Raw genomic sequence first — 19,105 nt, 5'->3', positions numbered from 1 at the left:
AATTTTCTTTTCTTTTCTTTTTTTAAGATTTTATTTATTTAACAGAGAGAGAGCACAAGCAGGGGGAGCGTCAGAAGTGAAGAGAGCAGCAGACTCCCTGCTGAGCAAGGAGCCCTGTTCGGGACTCGATCCCAGGACCCTGGGATCACGACCTGAGCTGAAGGCAGCCGCTTAAAGGACTAAGCCACCCAGGAGCCCCAATTAATGAATTTTCTAAAGTCTCTCTCTTATTAAGAGATTTGGAAGGGGTTTGATTCCAGGTGCATCAGTCTAGAAAGCTAAAGATCTTGCACTGCCCCAGTAGTTTATTAAAAGGCAAGTAATTCAGAATTATCTGTGGCCCTTTAAAAAAGTATATTCCTTATCCCTCTTCCAGAAAATTCTGAGCTTGTTCGCCTTGGAGTGGGGCAGACACCCTTTTGGAAGACATCCAGTTATTCGATGTACACTTCTGATTAAAAATGTCTCATCATGGCGCTTCAACTTTATGACTTGGAAGTCACTTTCCCAGAAAATTCTGAGCTTGTTGGCCTTGGAGTGGGGCAGACACCCTTTTGGAAGACACCCAGGTTATTCGATGTACACCTCTGATTAAAAATGTCTTATCATGGGCGCCTGGGTGGCTCAGTTGGTTAAGCAACTGCCTTCTGCTCAGGTCATGATCCTCGAGTCCCGGGATCGAGTCCCGCATCGGGCTCCCTGCTCCACGGGGAGTCTGCTTCTTCCTCTGACCCTCCCCCCTCTCGTGCACTCTCTCTCATTCTCGCTCTCTCAAATAAATAAATAAAATCTTAAAAAAAAAAGAAAAATAGAAGGTGTCATCAAGAAATAGGAAATTTGTGATGCGTGGGTGGCTCAGTTGCTTAAGCATCTGCCTTCAGCTCAGGTCATGATCCTGGAGTCCCGGGATCGAGTCCCGCATCGGGCTCCCTGCTCAGCGAGGAGCCTGCTTCTCCCTCTGACCCTCCCCCCTCTCATGTACTCTCTCTCATTCTCGCTCTCTCAAATAAATAATAAATCTTTAAAAAAAAATGTCTTATCATGGCGCTTCAACTTTATGATTTGGAAGTCACTTTCACAATTATTCTCATGGCCATAGCTACCTGCACAGACAGAGTTACCTCCCTGTCAGAGACCAGATAGCTCAGCTGCACCAAAACCTAGGTCTTCTAAATCTTAGTCCATGACTTGTCCCACCCGATTCTGTGAGTTGCCAGCCCAGGCAGCATCCAGGTGCTCTGCAGAACCCTGACATGTGTTACCGTAACAAAAGGTGTACATATGAAAAAGAGTTCTAAAACTACTTTTCTTATTTCTCTTCTAGAATATTTTGGGAAGTCAGGTGTCTAGCACCCACAAACTTCCATCAAATTAGGATTACTTCCTGTTCTATCAGGAAGTGCCCAGGGCATCCTTTTGAAAATGTGAAGTCAACCCTAATAGAGATGATCTAAATTTAAGTTGTTATAATAAATACAATCTAAGCATTGCACATTTGTGTGATATAATTACTGTATATGTGAAACATTTTGAAAATCTGGAATGGATATATTTAAATGCTTAATAGCAGGAAGATCTGGAGGTTTTGTATACTATAATTATACACAGTTGTGTGAAACAAAGGAATGAATCCTTAGCATTTTAATGAAGAGACTATTTAATATAGGACTAGATTGTTTTATTTTTCTTCCTTCCTACCCAACACTTTCTGGCAGCATTTCAGCTTCTCATCCCTTTTGAGATTAGCCATCTTTTAAAAATAATCTTTCAAAATTCAAAATACTCCACCTCAGGGGATATACATTTTCTGAATATAGGAAGATCAAGGAAGAGCAAGATGAAGATCAAACATAGTCTTAAGTACTTGGACTATTATTAGCCAAGACCTGTAGGTTAAGGACCACACATTGAAAAAATCTTTAAAGATTTATTCATAAAGGCTAATCAAAGTTCTTGGCTATTCTGATGATGTATTATAAACCTTCTACAGGCTTTTCACTGCACTATACGTTAGGAGGCTGTACACTTTGGTTTTCCCGGAGGGGTTTCTCAGGATGTGGGTCTTCCCCTGCTAAAACCAGGAAAGTCCTCAGCCAACTGGATGAATTGGCTGCCCCATCACTTTACTAGTCACAAAACGAGTAATATAATTCTGGGTCACTTACATTCCTACATTCTAATGGAGCAACCTGATGTATTCCCAGGTGGTGAAAAAATAAGACAGAATTAAGCAACAGCTCTAATAGAGGCTTGAACATTCAGTTGGAGGAGCCTAGGGGATGGAATAACTTACTGTGATTTTAAAAGATTTGGGGCACCTGGGTGGCTCAGTCAGTTAAGCGTCTGCCTTCGGCTTAGGTCATGATCTCAGGGTCCTGGGATCGAGCTCCACATCAGGCTTCTTGCTCAGCAGGGAGCCTGTTTCTCCCTCTACCCCCTGCTCGCTCAAATAAATAAAATCTTAAAAAAAAAAAAAAAGATTTGCAGAAAAAAATCGAATTTGAACCAAAATTTTAAATGGGCATTATGTTGAAGGAATAACTTATTCATTAGTGAGGCATGAGAAAATTTTGTTATTTGGAAATGACAAGTCATCTCGGATGTGGCTGAAGCCTAGACAAGAGCAGGAGGAGCATGGGCTGGTAAAAGAGAGTAAAGAGGCTGGCCAGATGAAGGGCTCCGACCCTAAGTCTCTATGAGTAAAAGTCAGTAAAGGAAGGCTTCTCAGAAAGGGTTCCATCGCTGGCATGCTCCCTATGTGACGGTACCCCTCACTGAATGGTCACCACCTTGTAAGGTGGGTCATGTTCTGCTGGGAAGCCATTGGGCAGAGCCTCTGAACACGTAACAGCTCCTCTGCCTCAGGCAGTGTAATGTGGCATTAGTTTCTCCTCTAATCAATGGGGAAGTATCTGTTCTTATTGTGTACATAGTGTTTGTTCAGTAATTGATAACTTATTATTATGCCCATTTCCTGGGGCATGTAGGGACCTTGTAGCTGGTGAGTAGAGAAGCTGTGACATCAGGTCACTCCGGATAGCATTCCAATGGTGCTACTTTCTCTTCTTTGTTTGTTCATTTGTTTATACTTTTCAACACTTAACACTGCCTTGAAAAGCGAGGGGAGGATCTTAACATATATTTTAGAAAGATGATTCTGTTGGCATTGTGAAAGATGTGTTGAAGGGATGGAACTGGAAACAGAGAAGCCAGAGGGAGATATTTTAAAAGTTAAGCCTAGAAATAGCAGCTGAGATAGAAAGGAGGGGACAGTAGTTAGATACATTTGGGACATAGATGTAACAGAATTTAGCATCTTGATTTATGACCAGTGAGAGAAAACAGGCAATAATTCCTGCAAATTCTAAGCTAAGGAAAGAGAATCTGCAAGTTAGATAAAGGATTGTGGGTTTTGTTTCTAATCAAAAAGAATAGGAAGCCCACTGTAAATTAGAGACAATTATACAGATAAAACACCCTTAACCTCACCATCATTTGGCATTATTTTCATATTCTTTTTTTCATACATTTTAAAAGAACTAAAATCACTCAAAATATAACTTTGAATCTTAACTTTTCTATATATACTATCAGCAATTTTTCTAACATTTATAAATGACTATATAGCCTTCCATCTGGTCATGAACATTTTAGAAGGGCTGAATTCTGTATCTTCCTTACTTCAAAGTCTCCACAGTATTTAATTTATTAAATTTTGATTCCAGTAATCAAGTTCCCATTAATATTGTGAAATTGACCATTTGACAGCACTTTGCATTTGTGATTCCGAATCTCTGGCCAGAAAAGTCCTTCTGAAATCTTAGGGACTGTAACATCTTAACAGGTTTTATATCCAGAGATTCCATGTGGTTATTCAGTGGCAAGCAAGTACAGGGCAAAAATATCTCGACCGTAGCTGCTGATAAGGCCTCCAGCATTTCAAAACTCTCAGCACTTTGAGAATTGAAAAACCCTGGTGCTATCCTGCAGTAGCAATACTTCCATCTGTCTGGAACTGAATGACATTCACTTAATCAGCATACCATATACTAAGTGACTGCCAGGAGTGAAGGCCTATGCTAGGTTTTAAAATTAGAGGTGAATTGAACATAAACTTGTTCTCTAAGCCAGTGGAATAGTTACTTAAGGTTCAGATTCCAAGACCATACCTCTAAAAATTATGTGTTATCAGGTCCTGGAATGTGGTCTGTGAATCTTCACTTTTAATAAGCCCTCCAGGTGACCCTGTTGCAGGTGAGAAATTCTTGGAACCATTTGGTAGACTCTAACCTGAGTCTACAATACACCAGTTGTGGGATCTTAGAAAAAAGTTCCTTACTCATTAGAAGTCTTGGTTTCCTCATCTAGAATAGTAATAATTATATTCAATTTGGAATTGTGAGTGTAATTTGAAAACAGGGCCAGCTTGTATTTTGCGAGGCCTAGTGCAAATGAACGTACAGGGCCCTTGTTGAAAAAAATGTTTAGTCATTTCAAGAGAGCAATAGCAGATAACTTAACCAAGCGTGGGGCCCTTCTCTGTGTTGGGCCCTGTGTGACTACACAGATCGCACACCCACGAAACTGGCTGATATTACAATATAAGAATATATCTACACAATATATGAATTTTTTCTTTATTTTATCTTATTTTGTTATGGTAGTCACCATACAGTACCTCATTAGTTTTTGATGTAGTGTTCTATGATTGATTGTTTGCATATAACACCCAGTGCTCCATGCAATAATGTGCCCTCCTTAATACCCATCACCGGGCTAACCCATCTCCCCACGCCTCTCCCCTCTAAAACCCTCAGATTCTCAGAGTCCCTAGTCTCTCATGGTTTGTCTCCCCCTCCAATTCTGCCACCCCCCCCCATTTTTCCCTTCCTTCTCCTAATGTCCTCCATGCTATTCCTTATGTTCCACAATTAAGTGAAACCATATGATAATTGACTTTCTCTGCTTGGCTTATTTCACTTAGCATAATCTCCTCCAGTCCCATCCACGTTGATGGAAAAGTTGGGTATTCATCCTTTCTGATGGCTGAGTAATATTCCATTGTATATATGGACCACATCTTCTTTATCCATTCATCTGTTGAGGGGCATCTCGGCTCTTTCCACAGTTTGGCTGTTGTGGACATTGCTGCTATGAACATTGGGGTGCATATAGCCCTTCTTTTCACTACATCTGTGTCTTTGGGGTAAATACCCAGGAGTGCAATTGCTGGGTCATAGGGTAGCTCTATTTTTAAATTTTTGAGGAACCTCCACACTGTTTTCCAAAGTGGCTGTACCAACTTGCATTCCCACCAACAGTGTAAGAGGGTTCCCCTTTCTCCACAACCTCTCCAATATTTATTGTTTCTTGCCTTGTCAATTTCTGCCATTCTAACTGGTGTAAGGTGGTATCTCAATGGGGTTTTGATTTGGATTTCCCTGATGGCTAATGATGATGAACATTTTTTCATGTGTCTGTTAGCCATTTGTATGTTACCTTTTGAGAAGTGTCTGTTCATGTCTTCTGCCCGTTTGTTATATCCACACTTACAACATATCCACATACACATACTTTTAAAAAATGCAGCTACTTTTTTGCATTCGAGTATAATCACCGGTGAAAGCGAGAAAAGATTGACGAAAGGGGGTGATGCCAAAGCTGAAGACTTGAAGGATGAGACCGTGTGTGTACACGGATGTGCCTGGGAGGAGGCAAAGCAGCGGGTACATGGACTGCTTACCCAGTACTACTACTGTTGCGTTGCCAATGCCAGTGACATGAGCGAAATTAGCGTCTGACTGTTAACGGAGCTTAAGGTAATGGATGTAAAAGAGCTCAGGATACCAACCTACAACAGTTCTCCCCTTCGGGAGAACGCGTTTTTTTTTTTCTTTCCTTCTTCGTCCACAGTCCAGGTGGGGTGATAACCAACCACCAGGGGGCATGATTGAGCCCAGTAGCCTGTTTGTCCAAAGCATTGCTCCTTCCCCAACAATTGTTTAGTAAAAGAAATTTGAAACGGCGCGCCTGGGTGGCTCAGTTGGTTAAGCGACTGCCTGCGGCTCAGGTCATGATCCTGGAGTCCCTGGATCGAGTCCCGCATCGGGCTCCCTGCTCGGCGGGGGGTCTGCTTCTCCCTCTGACTCTCCTCCCTCTCGTGCTCTCTGTCTCTCATTCTCTCTCGCAAATAAATAAATAAAATCTTTAAAAAAAAAAAAAAAGAAATTTGAAGCTGTCTCATAACTTGGAGGGATTGAAATCCACCCTGGTACTGATCCAGATACCCACTGCCTTAGTTGTATTTTATTTTATTGTGTTTATTTTATTTTTTTTTAATTGAAAAAGAAAACTGCCTGTGTTTTTAAAGAGTTTTTTTTTTATTAAATTTTATTTAGTGCTCACTACGAGCCAGCACCTCTATAATTACTTCACATGTATTAAATTCATTTAATTCCCATGACATCCGTATGGGTGGCACTAATATTGGCATTTTAGAAATAAGGAAACAGATTAAGTAGAGACTATATTTCCGAATGCATTTCCCAAAGCCCAGAGGTAACCCTCATAAATGTTTTTTGTTCTTGTTTTTATTTTTTATTTTTTTAGATTTTATTTTTAAGTATTCTCTACGTCCAAGGCGGGGCTCCAACCTTCAACCCTAAGATCAAGAGTTGCATGCTGTACTGACTGAGCCAGCCAGGAGCCCCAACCCTCATTAGTTTGATGCATAATTTTTTTCTATGGGAAAAAAGATTAAAGTGTATGCAAATGTTTATATGTGACGAAATATAAGTATACATAGTTGGTTTTATTGTTTTAGAACATCAAGATCATATTACATGTATTACCTAGACTTTGTCTTTTTTTACATAATCTAGTCAGAATTTTCTACATGGGCACCAAGGTCTATGTTATTGAAAGCGCATATTGTATCCCATTGTGTGGCGTCTACCATCCTTTATTTAACCATTTCCCTTTTGTCCATCTAGGTTGTTTACTTTCTTTGCTACCCCAAGTAATGTTGCAGCAAACATCATTGTACATATATCTTTGCTCTCTCACGTCAGAATTTCTTTAGCATGGATTCCCAGAAGTGAAATTGTTGATAGATGTGCAGGTCTTAGACTGTGATAGATACTAGCAGATTGTTCTCTCATACCGCAACAATATGTGAAAGTTTTCTTCCTTTCTTAGTCTCTCAGCTGTTGTTTTTCTTTTCTTTCGTCATCAGAAGATAAGAGATTCCCCAATATCTATTGTGACTGGTGTTTTGAATATAATAAAGATGAGATCCACCTGTTAACTGTTCTTGACCAAATGAACAGGCTATGATAGACACAGCTTATTTAAACCCATCTAAATGGCAAGAAGAATCACTCCACTGGTGTTTTCCTGTGAATTACCATAGTATTTATATGCATGCCAATGAAGGGGTGAAAGTGGCATAATTTCCCTAGTGTTATAATTCTCCTCAATGGAAAAGCATAGAAAAAGCAAGGAATAGGCAGCTATGACCCCTAGAAAGGGAGCTCAGGCTAAGATACCCGGAAGCCAGTTATCTTCTTCACTTCTGTTTACCCTGTGTCAGAGTTAATGTACTTGAATGACCATAAAGAAAAATTTATTCATTGATTGAAAAAAAATCATCATTGTGTCCCTATTCTGTACTAGTATGGTTCAGGCTTCTTGGGAGGTCACAAAAAATGTACTGAACAAACTCCTATAACTAATAAAGATTGGTAAGAATTATCTACAAATAACTGTATTTGAAATGAATATGCAAAATGACTTATCTAAAAGCACACAGTTGAATAGTGGCAGAATTAGTATTAGAGTCCAGGTCTTATTTCCTCAGATATGCGGTAAATACTTGTGAATGAATGAGCTAATTATTCATGTTCACCATTGATACTGCTGATATATATTGAAAATTAATATCACCCCAGGATAAATATAAATACAAAAATTTAGAGAAAAAAAAGATCACTTCTAGCTGGAGATACTTTAAAAGCTTAATGAAAAATGTGGTATTTGAATATGACCTTAAAGAATGGGAGGGATTTTGATTTCTAGCAATTGGTGGGGAAGGAAGTTTTTATACATCTAGAGAATAAGAACAAAAACACATGTAGAAAAGGACAAATAAGTTTGAGGAATTTTTAAATCCAAACAGATGGGTTAAACCAAGATTGTAGAGAAGTACTAGAGAAAAGAGTTTCTGGGCGCCTGGGTGGCTCAGATGGTTAAGCGTCTGCCTTCGGCTCAGGTCATGATCCTAGGGTCCTGGGATCGAGTCCCGCATTGGGCTCCCTGCTCCTTGGGAGCCTGTCTGTCTCTGTCTCTCATGAATAAATAAATAAAATCTTTAAAAAAAAAAAAAGAAAAGAGTTTCCTATTACTTTTTCTAAAGATTCAAGAGCTACCAAGGGTTTGGGAAATGCATAGTGATCAGCATTCTCGTTCTAAAATATGCTATTATAGGCAATGCTGACTTCTGAGCAATTTTTGCAGTATTTTGTTTTGTGAGAAGGAAAAATGAGTGTGACAGCAAAATTAATTGCTTTTTTAAATTATTTTAATTTTCACTTCTATTTAAAAAGGGGAAACTTTAGGGAAGTAAGAAGTGCTACCCAAAAAAGTCAAATTTCAAGAGGGAGCAGATGTTTATGAGGGATATTCTAAATCTCAACAGTCTATTTAGCAAGTCAGACTAAACACAGAACTGCCCCCTGTGAGGATATGGAATTAGCATTGGATTAAATAAATCAGGAGTTGCAGAAATGTTTACCAATGTGATCAAGGACACTTTCATTTGAAAATTAATACATTGAAAAATACTTCTAACACGGCCCTATTGTCCATGTCACAATAAATACTGCTGGGCCTGTTAAGGGTGAATTGGCACCTTTCATGAGGAATGAAATAACTTAGAGTACACCAAGTGTATTTCACACATAGCCCAATCCTTGCCATGAACAATTACTCTTTATTATGCATTTCATGTCTCTGTCCCTGTGTATGCCATATGTACAAGTGTGACCTAGCAAACATATCACAGTTCTGGTCACCTAAAACAGAATCGTTGTCATCAAGAACACTATAATGTATTGCAGATGAAGGATGCTGACCCAGCCTCTTGGTAGAAAGGAACCGGTAGCAATCAAGTCCTGATACCAGGATGTGGCTCTTACAACAAAGCCAAGTCGAAGTCATAGTGCTTTCAGATAATGAATCTGTTGTAATCACCAAGTTCGCCACGTTATTTACTATCCAGTCGCACCCATGTGGAGAAGTTCAGCCTGAGTCTTAAAGAGCCTCCATCTAACAAAGGGATTCAGCCCTTTTAATATATATAAAAGCAGTTATCATTTATGACAACTAGTTAACAGGCATTGTTTTGAGATTAATGATTACATTCCCAAAAGATAAACATTAAACCGAAGTTCTGGTATCTTAAAGGAAACATAATGAAGTAATGACCACACAAGGCTCATTCTAGTGTTATACGATGCAGAACAGGATGGTCACAGGTTTTCTAAAAATAGGTATAAGTCAGATTTAATATTCAATATCCCAGCAAATAACATAATTTATGGTCTTGTGGATGATCCAATCTTCCACTCAGTTCCTTGTCTCTATACCACAAAAGGGTTGATAACCTCTTATCTTCTAAGAGCAATGGGCAAATTTAGAAAAGATTCTATTGGCTAGAACTAAGTGTAAAACTACAGAAATGTAGAAATCTCAGACAATAAAAGAATTTAAACATTATAAGTTTTTTATATAAAAGATTATGTGGCTTATAATTTCCTGTTCCCCTTCCTCCAAAGTCTGGTTTATTATCTTCTCAGAGTGTATGATCACACCCTCCTTCTTTACCTGAGGCACTCTACCAGTCTTTCATATGTGTTACTAATCCAAATGCCAACCATTCAAAGTTGAACAAATATTTTCATTTTAAGCCTGAGGAAATGGAGCTCTTGTTAAACAGGCTTTTAGGTGACAGAGCTGGGTTTAGAATTAGGTTTCTCTGTTTCAAAGCCTGGGCTCCTTCTACTGTGACAACTAAACAATTTATAACATGTTGTCACATGTATGATTTGATTTCGTTTACACAATGACCATATGAAGACAGTGATATTCTACCCTTTCCCACACCTTGATGCTAAACTTCTTAAGAAGGATAATCCATACTCACCTGTTTTCTCACTTGTTTACTCAAACCACTTGAGTCTATTTTCCTACCTCATTGTACCCCCAAACCACTCTAGTTGCTAGGTCCAACAGATATATTTTCAGCCCTTTCACAACTTGCTGTCGTATTCAGTTGTTGATGTCCTTGTCCCTTGCATTCTGCGATGACACTTTCTCTTTGTGCTCCTTTGCCCATTCTGACCCTTCCTCAGTCTTCCTTGCAAAGTCTTATTCCTGCCCCTTAAGAGCTTTTGGGGGGTCTGTTCTATTCACTTTTCTAAAATGCATACTTTTAAAAATATTATTCATACCCATAGCTGGATAAGTAATCAGAAGCCAGGTAATAAAGAGCTTTGCATACAATGATGAGAAATTTCTGCTTTATTCTAGAGGCAAAAGGAAGCCATTGACAGATTTTTAGGAGTAAGAGTAGTGATGCTGCTGATAGAGATTATAGAAGAAGGAGAAACACTGGGGTCATCCAGGTTTTGAGATAAGGTGTCTGAGGTGTCTATGAGAAAACCAGGCAGTCATAGCCACAAAAAGGAAGTAAAAGAGTCTGGATCTGAGCCTGGGCAGAGAGGTTTTGACTAGAGTTGAAGAATAATTCCTCTTAACTCACCAAATTATGGCTCTACATTGTTTGACCGTTCAGCAACTGTTATATCAGCCCAGAATTTGATAGTTAGCATACAGGAAATGTGTTTTAGTTAGCTTCAAGATCCTTAAGTAAGTTCAGGAGCAAAAAGAGAAAGAACAGCACTAGGACCAAAAGGAAATGTTAAAATATCGTCTGCCTTGAGCTGTTTTTTTTTTCCGAATCTCATAGGAGCCAGAGTTTCGGCTTTGGGGTGCCCCCTCTGCCTCTTTCTAGCAGTGTGACCTTGGACAAGATATTTAAAGTGGTAATAATGGTCCTTACAGCACTGAGTCGTGAGGCTTGAGTGAGAATACGTGTGCAATGCCTGACACACAGGGAAAACCGCAAAGAGGGCTGGCATTTTAAAAATTATAATTTTACAACCTAAAATTTTTGAAATTGAGTCACTATCAAAATTTTCGGTGACTTCATGATTTTCACAAGTGCCAGCATTAGAGTTATACAATAAAATATTTAGCAGGGGCTCTAAATGAGGATGTTTGTCTAGACCAGTAGTAAGAGAAAAATTAACCTAGCTCATCCTGGCCTGTCACTACATATGAGCACAATTATCTAAAACATGAAGACTTTGAACTAAATGAATACCCCAGTGTCTTCAAGCTCAAAAATTACTCAAGCAGTATCAGCAGTGATTTTATTCCTAACCACTATATGTGTGGCCCTGAGGATCTATAAAGATTATAGCCTGACGGTTTCTGGGCACATCATCCCCCTGCCACCCCAGAGAGCCAACGAGAATTATATACCCAGTGCACATGTGTGATGGGGATGAAGGAGGACACAGGAAAGAGACCCCTTCCCTTCTACCTCCTGCCATGGGCTAAGCCCTGGGTTTTCACTCCATTTCCCAACAATGCTATGACAACTGGTGTTATTGCTCCATCTTAGAAACAAAGCCATTTAAATAGTGAGTTGAAATAAAACAGAATCCAGTCGCTATAGTCCTTGCTCTTTGCAATATAGGGTCTAGATTATTAGTAAAAAAAAATTTGTTTTCATTTTTTTTTATTTTTTTAAGTAAACTCTGCCCCCGACGTGGGCACAGACTCAAGACCCCGAGACCAGAGTCTCATGCCCTACAGACTGAGCCAGCCAGGAGCCCCTAAAAAGAATTTTGTGTACACCCATGGACACACTGCGCAGACGTAGGCTTGCGTGTTGCCTGTGGGCTAAATCCTTACAGCATTGACATTGGTTGCCTGTCAACATTGGTCTAATAGTCCTCTGCAAATTGAGAATGTTGGCAGCTCATAGGCTTTTACATTACGGAGGTGCTGTGGGGAACAATTAAATGTCTGGAGCCTGCTAAGGATTATTAAGTACTAGCGATTCCCCTCTCAGGTAATAGCTTTTGAGCCATAAAGGGACAGTTAAATAAGCACTTCCATTTTAATGTCATTTTCAAGAGAGAAAAAGGAGTGTAAAATTCTATAATGTCTAAATTTGGTACTGCTGTTAGGGAGGTGAAGAAACTTTAGAGTCATGTGCCTTTTATAAAGGGATAATTGCCTGCTTCTAAACTTGTTCAGATAGAATTTTTTTATTGGAGTAAATTGTAGAAGGTCCACAATGAAGGAGACTCTCTTCCAGCTGGAAAGCACTCTTGCACACGAAGTATGTGACCCACACAGCCAGACTCCAGTGACAATGCTTCTGAGTGGCTCGGCTCATTTTTATCCAGTTGTTTTTCAAGCCTGAATTGTGCCAGCAGTTTGTCCTGTCACCGTCAGACCTGGAAGACCTCAGCTCCTCAGTTGGCTTGCTCCTTCTCTGACCTGATCCAAAACCTTACCCTCTTGGCTCCCTCTTTCTTCTTAAAAACACAAAGACCGAAGTCCAAAGCCCCTTGGCCCCTGGTCTCCATAGAGCTATCTTCCCCTTCTTTTAAGGTCAATTTGTAGTTGGAACTCTTTTTTTTCTTTTTAGACCTCTTTATTTCCCACTCACCTTAAACACACGAGATCACATTTCTGCCACCATTTCCCCTTTCCCTTCCACTGATAAACTCTCCTGGAAGTGTTTTCACTGTTGTTGGATGACCTGTTAGTTGCTGCATCTTATGGACACTTTCAGTGTCTACCTTGACTTTCTTGTGGCCTTTGGTGCTCTGACCACTTCTTCCTAGAACTTCTAGAACCCTCCCCCCCGGTTTTCCTCCTTCTATCTGGTCATTCTGTCTCAGGTTCCATCAAGGTCCTCAAATGTTGAGGTTCTCCGGGGTTCTCAGGGCGGAACTCTTTATGTGCACTTTAGGATGTGATCCCAACCATCTCCAAGATGATTTCTTCCATCTTTAAACTTCCCCCACTAAACCCCCCAAATGTCTCGTCCTGGCTGTCTTCGGGACTCCGACTTCTGAAGCCTACCTAGCATCTCCTCTTGGATATCTCCCAGGCTTCTAAACTCATTCTGTCCAAAGCATCCGCTCTCACTACAACCTGCTCTTCCTCCAATGCTCTCATCTCAATAAATGGCTCCACAGTCTGTTAAACCTAGAAATCTATGTATCATCCTTGAAAGCTAAACACAGCATAGATTAAGGGCTAAGAGAAAGATTCCAGAAGCAGACTGCTTGAGTTTCTCAGCTGTCTGATTTGTTAGCTGTGTCATCATGAGTGGGATTTTTACCTCTCTTGGTTCCTCAACTGTACAGTGGAGAGAAGAGCAGTACCTATTATCCTCACAGTGTTGTTATCCTGATTATAACTTTTGTAAAGCACCTAATAATCTGTTTGTTTACCCCTTCTCCTGTTTTAATCATTATTCTGTATCGATCATAACACCCACTTCTGTTTAAAGGCATTCCGTATCTTCCATCGCCCTCCACGCCCAAATTCCTCATTTTGTCTGTCAAAACCCTGCATGCTCAGCCTTGGCCCCACCACTGCCCAGCACCGGGCAGAAAACTCCTTGTATTCTCTGGGGCTTTTTGCATGCTCTTCCTTCTGCCTTAAAGACTTCTCTCCCTCAATTCCCAGCCACTTTTGTCTGGACAGCTCCTACTCATTCTGCAAGTTTCAGCCTGAATATCACTCCCTAGGAAGTCTGATCCCGGACTGCTTTGGTGCCCCGCTCTGAATCTCCACACCACCCTATAATTTGCCTAGCATCTGTGCTTCGTTACAATTTACCGTAATGGATTCTTTGTCCAGTTCCTCCCTCAGACTATATTCTCTGTGAAATAAGGAACTCTTCCTTTTACTTCTTAAACTCATTGCTTGGAATATCCTGGGTGCTGAGCACATGAGTGAACAAGCGTATGCACCCAGGATATCCTGGGCCGAGCTTCTTATATTGAGCAACATAATCACATAAAATAGGAACCTATGGACTCTTGGGAACCTAGGCAGAAAACAGAAAGTTCACTACCTGGTCTTATAGGAGGAAAAGAATACAGGATATTTTAAATTTTTAATAAATGTTAAATATTTTAATATTTAGTATTTTTATTTTAAAATATTTTAAATTCTGAGTCAATGATGGGCTTTATTGCAGATTTAAAAAGTCAGTTTTTAAGATAGAGTGAAATGCTCCAGGTCTGTGTTTCTCAACTTTTTAAGACCATAGATCGTTCTGAGAAACCACACAATTTCATACTCAACCTCACCCTACCACATTTGACAATTACAACGTAGGGGTCATTTTCTGCCTATTCCCACCAGCCTAGGTTTTATTTAGCTTTACTTAGTTATGACAACATTGATTTTCAAACTATGATATCCCCATTCACATCTCTCAAACCCCAAAACTTAAAATAAGACTCATATATTTCCTTAATGAAAGAGTATGTGCCTGAACTATATTTTTCTTTTTTTTTTTACTTGTGGTATGCATCTTATTCTCATACAGTTGATTTCCTAATGATCGAGCCTTCTTCTAAACCAGGTGCAGTTACATGATAGACAATGTGATTCTACTGATGAACGGTGCATTGCAAAAAAAACCTGTGAAAGAAATTCTGGCCAAGTGCCACCCATTGGGCCGTTTCACGGAAATGGAAGCAGTCAACATTGCGGAGACACCTTCTGATCTCTTTAAAGCCGTTCTGGTGGAAACACCATTAGGTATTGAATGTGTAAGCAATTGTATCACTTCTTGTGTGTGTTATCATAGTCATCAGAAAATGTACATTCAATTCACGGTTTTCTCCATGAATCCAATGTCATACTATACAGATTCCTAGGCGTGGAAGGGACATTAATAAATCATTTAGTCCAGCTCCCTCATTCTTCCGATGACAACAAATGAAAGTAACCTTCCCAGAGTCACTTAAGGGACCATTCGTAGCCAAGTAGGGGCTGGGGCTCATCTCCCAACCTCCAAACCTTGTATGTTGTACCAGATCATAGTAAATAAATGATAGCACTTGTAATTTTTCAAAAAAAATTTAATTTTCTAGCTGGGTTTTATATGATTAATTTTGTCTTAAACTTCTGTCTAAATAAGGCTGTATAGAGGCAACATTTTGTTTTAGGAAGTTCAGGAATGCCATTTTTCTGAGATGCTCAGGGGCGCCTGTCAAATGACCTGAAGCAATGATGAAATAAATGCTCATTTCATTATAATTTAGCACTATAATTAGCAATAATAGTTCTAGCATTCAAAATGCTAGTGGGATAATTTTATATACATTATTGTCAGGAAAACTGGAGAGTAGCAATTCATAGCAATTCACTGTTGATCATGTGTCAAGATAGTTGCTGTTGAAAACAGAAATTTTAAAAAGAAAAAAAAATGGGTCACCATTAAACGTGTGGTGCAAAGGGAGCGTGATGGAAAGAGAGTAAGTCTATAATCATGGATATTTGATTCCAGGCTCTGCCTGGTCCCAACATGGTGACTTGGGGCAGTGTGGTTCCCCTCAGTTTCCTCACTTTAAAAAATAATAGTCTGTTAGTGTAACAGAGCTTTGAAAACTAAAGAAGACACAGTTTTAGTACAACTCAGTGCTTAGCACATGGTAAGGTTGCAAATGATAAATACTACTATGAGATGGGGGCGCTTCAAAACGTAAGCCATAAAGCGAATAGTTCCAAGGTGTCGTGGGGATCAAATAAGGTAAAATACAGGCATTGTTTAGTGAACAGCTTGCACGTAGTAAATCTTCAGTAAATAATCACCCTTACTGTCATCATTACCGGTAGCTTGATCCATTCTGTGGCTTGCCACTCTACAGTGTTCTAGTCAGGAGTGAGCCCAGGGTGATGTGTTCAGGAAATGTTTATAATCATGCTTTGAATTACTGTATTTTGTGGTAATTTCTGCTTTCAGCTCCATTCTTTCAAGACTGTATGTCTGAAAATACCCTTGATGAACTGAATATTGAGTTACTGCGCAATAAACTGTACAAAGTAAGTGTCTCCCAAAATACTATGTTTTCCTTTATGACATAATACATCCTGGCCAGAGTTCTTTATTAAAAGTTACTTTGCCCGTTAGCCAACTTTTGCAGTTATGATGCTTTGCAGACTTGGAATACAGCTTTTATAGTCCTGGTCTTCTAGTTCAATACATACATGTCAGCTTCCCCTGAAGCAGCAAGATTCTTGGAAGTTATGCACCCCATTCTTCTCTTCATTCCTAGCTCCTTGCCTGGTGTGCCTGGGACATAAAAGGTACCAATTGGATCGATGGACGGTGGGTGGGTGGACAGATGAGGAAGGCGAACCATATCCATTTTGAAACAACCAGCATACAGGGGTGTCTGGCGGGTTCAGGTGGTAGAGCCTGCAACTCTTGATCTCGGGGTTGTAGGTTCGAGACCCGTGTTGGTCGTAGAGATTACTTAAAAATAAAATCCTTAAAAAATTTTTTTAAAAATAATAAGACAACCAGCATACATAGTGATCCTTGTGTTATGTAGTATCCATCTCTGTCCTCGAGTTTCACCTTGCACAACCTGGCCAGCTATCTGTCTGGACTATGCTGCCACCATTTGAGTAGCTGTATGTCCATTGGGCTGAGCAAAATCTGTCCATTTTCACTCATACAACCATAGCATCTTTGGACAATCTCACAGAGTAACTGAAGGAGTATATGTTGTCATGCTATATAAATAGCTGCTTATGCTAAAACATATGGTCCTTTCAAAAGCACCGTGTTGCAGGCAATTTTCCTTTTTATAAAGAGATGTATGGACTTAGAGGAGGCATCCTTGAGATAGCTAACAGAAAGCACTGTCCTAAGCAAATTATAAGCATTAATTCACTTAATCTAGCCAGCAAAACTATCTGCTATCCCCATTCCTCAGATGAGAAAACGGAGACATGGAGAGGTAAGATTTACTTGGCAGAAGTCAGTTAGCTAGTAAGTAATTGAGTTGGGAGGCAAACACAGTCAAACTGTTCAGCCCAGACTCTGCCTTCCCAATGTGTCCTCCATGTTCAAAGCCATCCCAAACATGTCTCCTGAGCACCAAGAGAGATTAAATGTCAGCACAGGACCAAATCCAGAACTATTTGTTGAGCTCATAAAAGAATTTGGCACTCTTACTAGAGTACCAAAAATTAACCATGTGAAATAAACCCAAGAACCATGCAAAAAAAGTGCTTGTTAAGGAATCATAAGGTACGATAAATATAATTTTGTTCTTTTTTAAAGCTGTGCAACATGCTTCAATGTGAAAGTTTGTATCAAATTTTTAATAAAATATCACCCTGCAGGACAAGTAATTCAACCTCCATTAAAGTATTTAATAAGCCATGAAAAGCTGATCTAGAAATTTCCAAAGGAAAATATCTTCATTTTATTGTTTTATGATCTTCTTTTTAAGTCTTACCTCGAGGCATTCTATAAATTCTGTAAGAATCATGGTGATGTCACAGCAGAAATCATGTGTCCTATTCTTGAGGTAAGAAAGTCCTTGAATTTCTTTATGCCAAATAATGTGCTTACACACTTTTCACTTATATAATCCTACTTATATTTCTTTATGTTCGAAGCTCCTTTAACTACAGGTGCCTGGGTGGCTGTCAGTTAAGCATCTGCCTTCGGCTCAGGTCATGATCCTGGGTCTTGGGATCAAACCCCACTTTGGGCTCCCCACTCAGCAGGGAGCCTAATTCTCCCCCTCCCTCCACCCCCCTGCTCATGCTCACTCTCTCTCATGCTTCTGTCTCTCTGTCTCTCAAATAAATAAAGAAACACTTTTTAAAAAAGCTCCTTTACCTAAAAATAAAATAAACAACATATATTATTGTGTATATCATTTGATGCCTTCAGTTAAGAGTGGTATTTTCCAAGTTTTCTAAATAGAAGAGTTATTTTGGAATTAGAAAAGAATAATGCTTATAAAAGTTTTGTCATGATTCATTTTGATGTAATATAACAAAGTAGAATATAGTTAGTTAAAAATTTGGTATACTATGAGCAATTGGTAGACTAAGAGTACTTGTAATAATAACCCAACTTCCCTCCAACAAGGAACATTGGGCAAGCTGGGAATTCTCACAGTGTGGAACCAAAGTCCACTGTAGGCCTTGTTCCTTATATAAATCCTAAAATAAAGGGCACTCAAACAATCCTCAGGCATTCCAGCTCTGAGTAGGAAGACTCTTCAGGTTAAGTGATTCACAGTTGGCATGCTCACTAAATTATGTGTCAGATGCCACCACTGCTTTCTACCTCTCTAGTTGATGTTATAATCTTTTTAATTTCTCTTTATCATCACAGATTTCATCTATGCTCAGAGATCCTCTTGCTTGCATGTGCGATCTCAGAGATTGAGGCCAGAGATCAGAAGGATCTGGGGACATCCAGGGCATAGTTTGTATTGTGTTTCATATAGATCTCTTATGCTGGCTTCACTTGATTGGGTGGGGGGGCAGATACCATTCTAGACTTAGAAAAGCCCTTTGCTTTGCCCGGTGAAGCTAAGTTTTGTCTAAAGAATACCTTTAATCATTAGATTATCTGTCAACAGTGACTTCATTGGTAGGTAGATTAAATAGTTCAATGACTTCTGCTTTCAAGAAAAGCCTGATAAGAACTGCCCTTTAGGCAAAAAAGGAAAAAACAAAAAACCTGAATAACTTCATCTGCATATATTTTAACCTAATGTTCTGAAACTGCATATGATAAAATGAGTTCCCCTCAAAACATCTAATCCTTAAAATTTTACAGTTAAAGATTCTTTGCTATCCCCTGTTGAAACGCTTCAAGCAAAATCTGTCCTTGAAGTAAAAATTTATCACTGGAAAACTCCCAAAAAATCTTTTTTGCCTTTATCTATATTACACAGGAAGTACG

The 19,105-nt window shown here is 39.4% G+C and overlaps 1 protein-coding gene across 3 annotated transcripts in view; it reads left to right on the top strand.

Annotated features, from left to right (window-relative positions):
* ATP6V0D2 (ATPase H+ transporting V0 subunit d2) overlaps window positions 1-19,105 on the top strand; it is a 43,481-nt gene that overhangs the window by 15,849 nt on the left and 8,527 nt on the right. For 2 of the 3 annotated variants that reach the window (XM_064588144.1, XM_045896291.2), the window contains 3 exons: window positions 14,744-14,922; window positions 16,130-16,209; window positions 17,631-17,708. In XM_064588144.1, the coding sequence (XP_064444214.1) occupies window positions 14,744-14,922; window positions 16,130-16,209; window positions 17,631-17,708 (337 nt within the window). The remainder of the gene's footprint in view (window positions 1-14,743; window positions 14,923-16,129; window positions 16,210-17,630; window positions 17,709-19,105) is intronic. The other variant, XM_064588143.1, reaches the window with a different exon arrangement.

Source organism: Mirounga angustirostris, unplaced genomic scaffold, assembly GCF_029215605.1.
Source record: "Mirounga angustirostris isolate CCGP_5_RB_7025 unplaced genomic scaffold, mMirAng1.0.hap1 SCAF_4, whole genome shotgun sequence".
In the NCBI taxonomy this organism is placed as follows: domain Eukaryota; kingdom Metazoa; phylum Chordata; class Mammalia; order Carnivora; family Phocidae; genus Mirounga; species Mirounga angustirostris.
The sequence above is the reverse complement of the archived record's forward strand: the minus strand, read 5'-3'. Positions and strand labels throughout refer to the sequence as shown.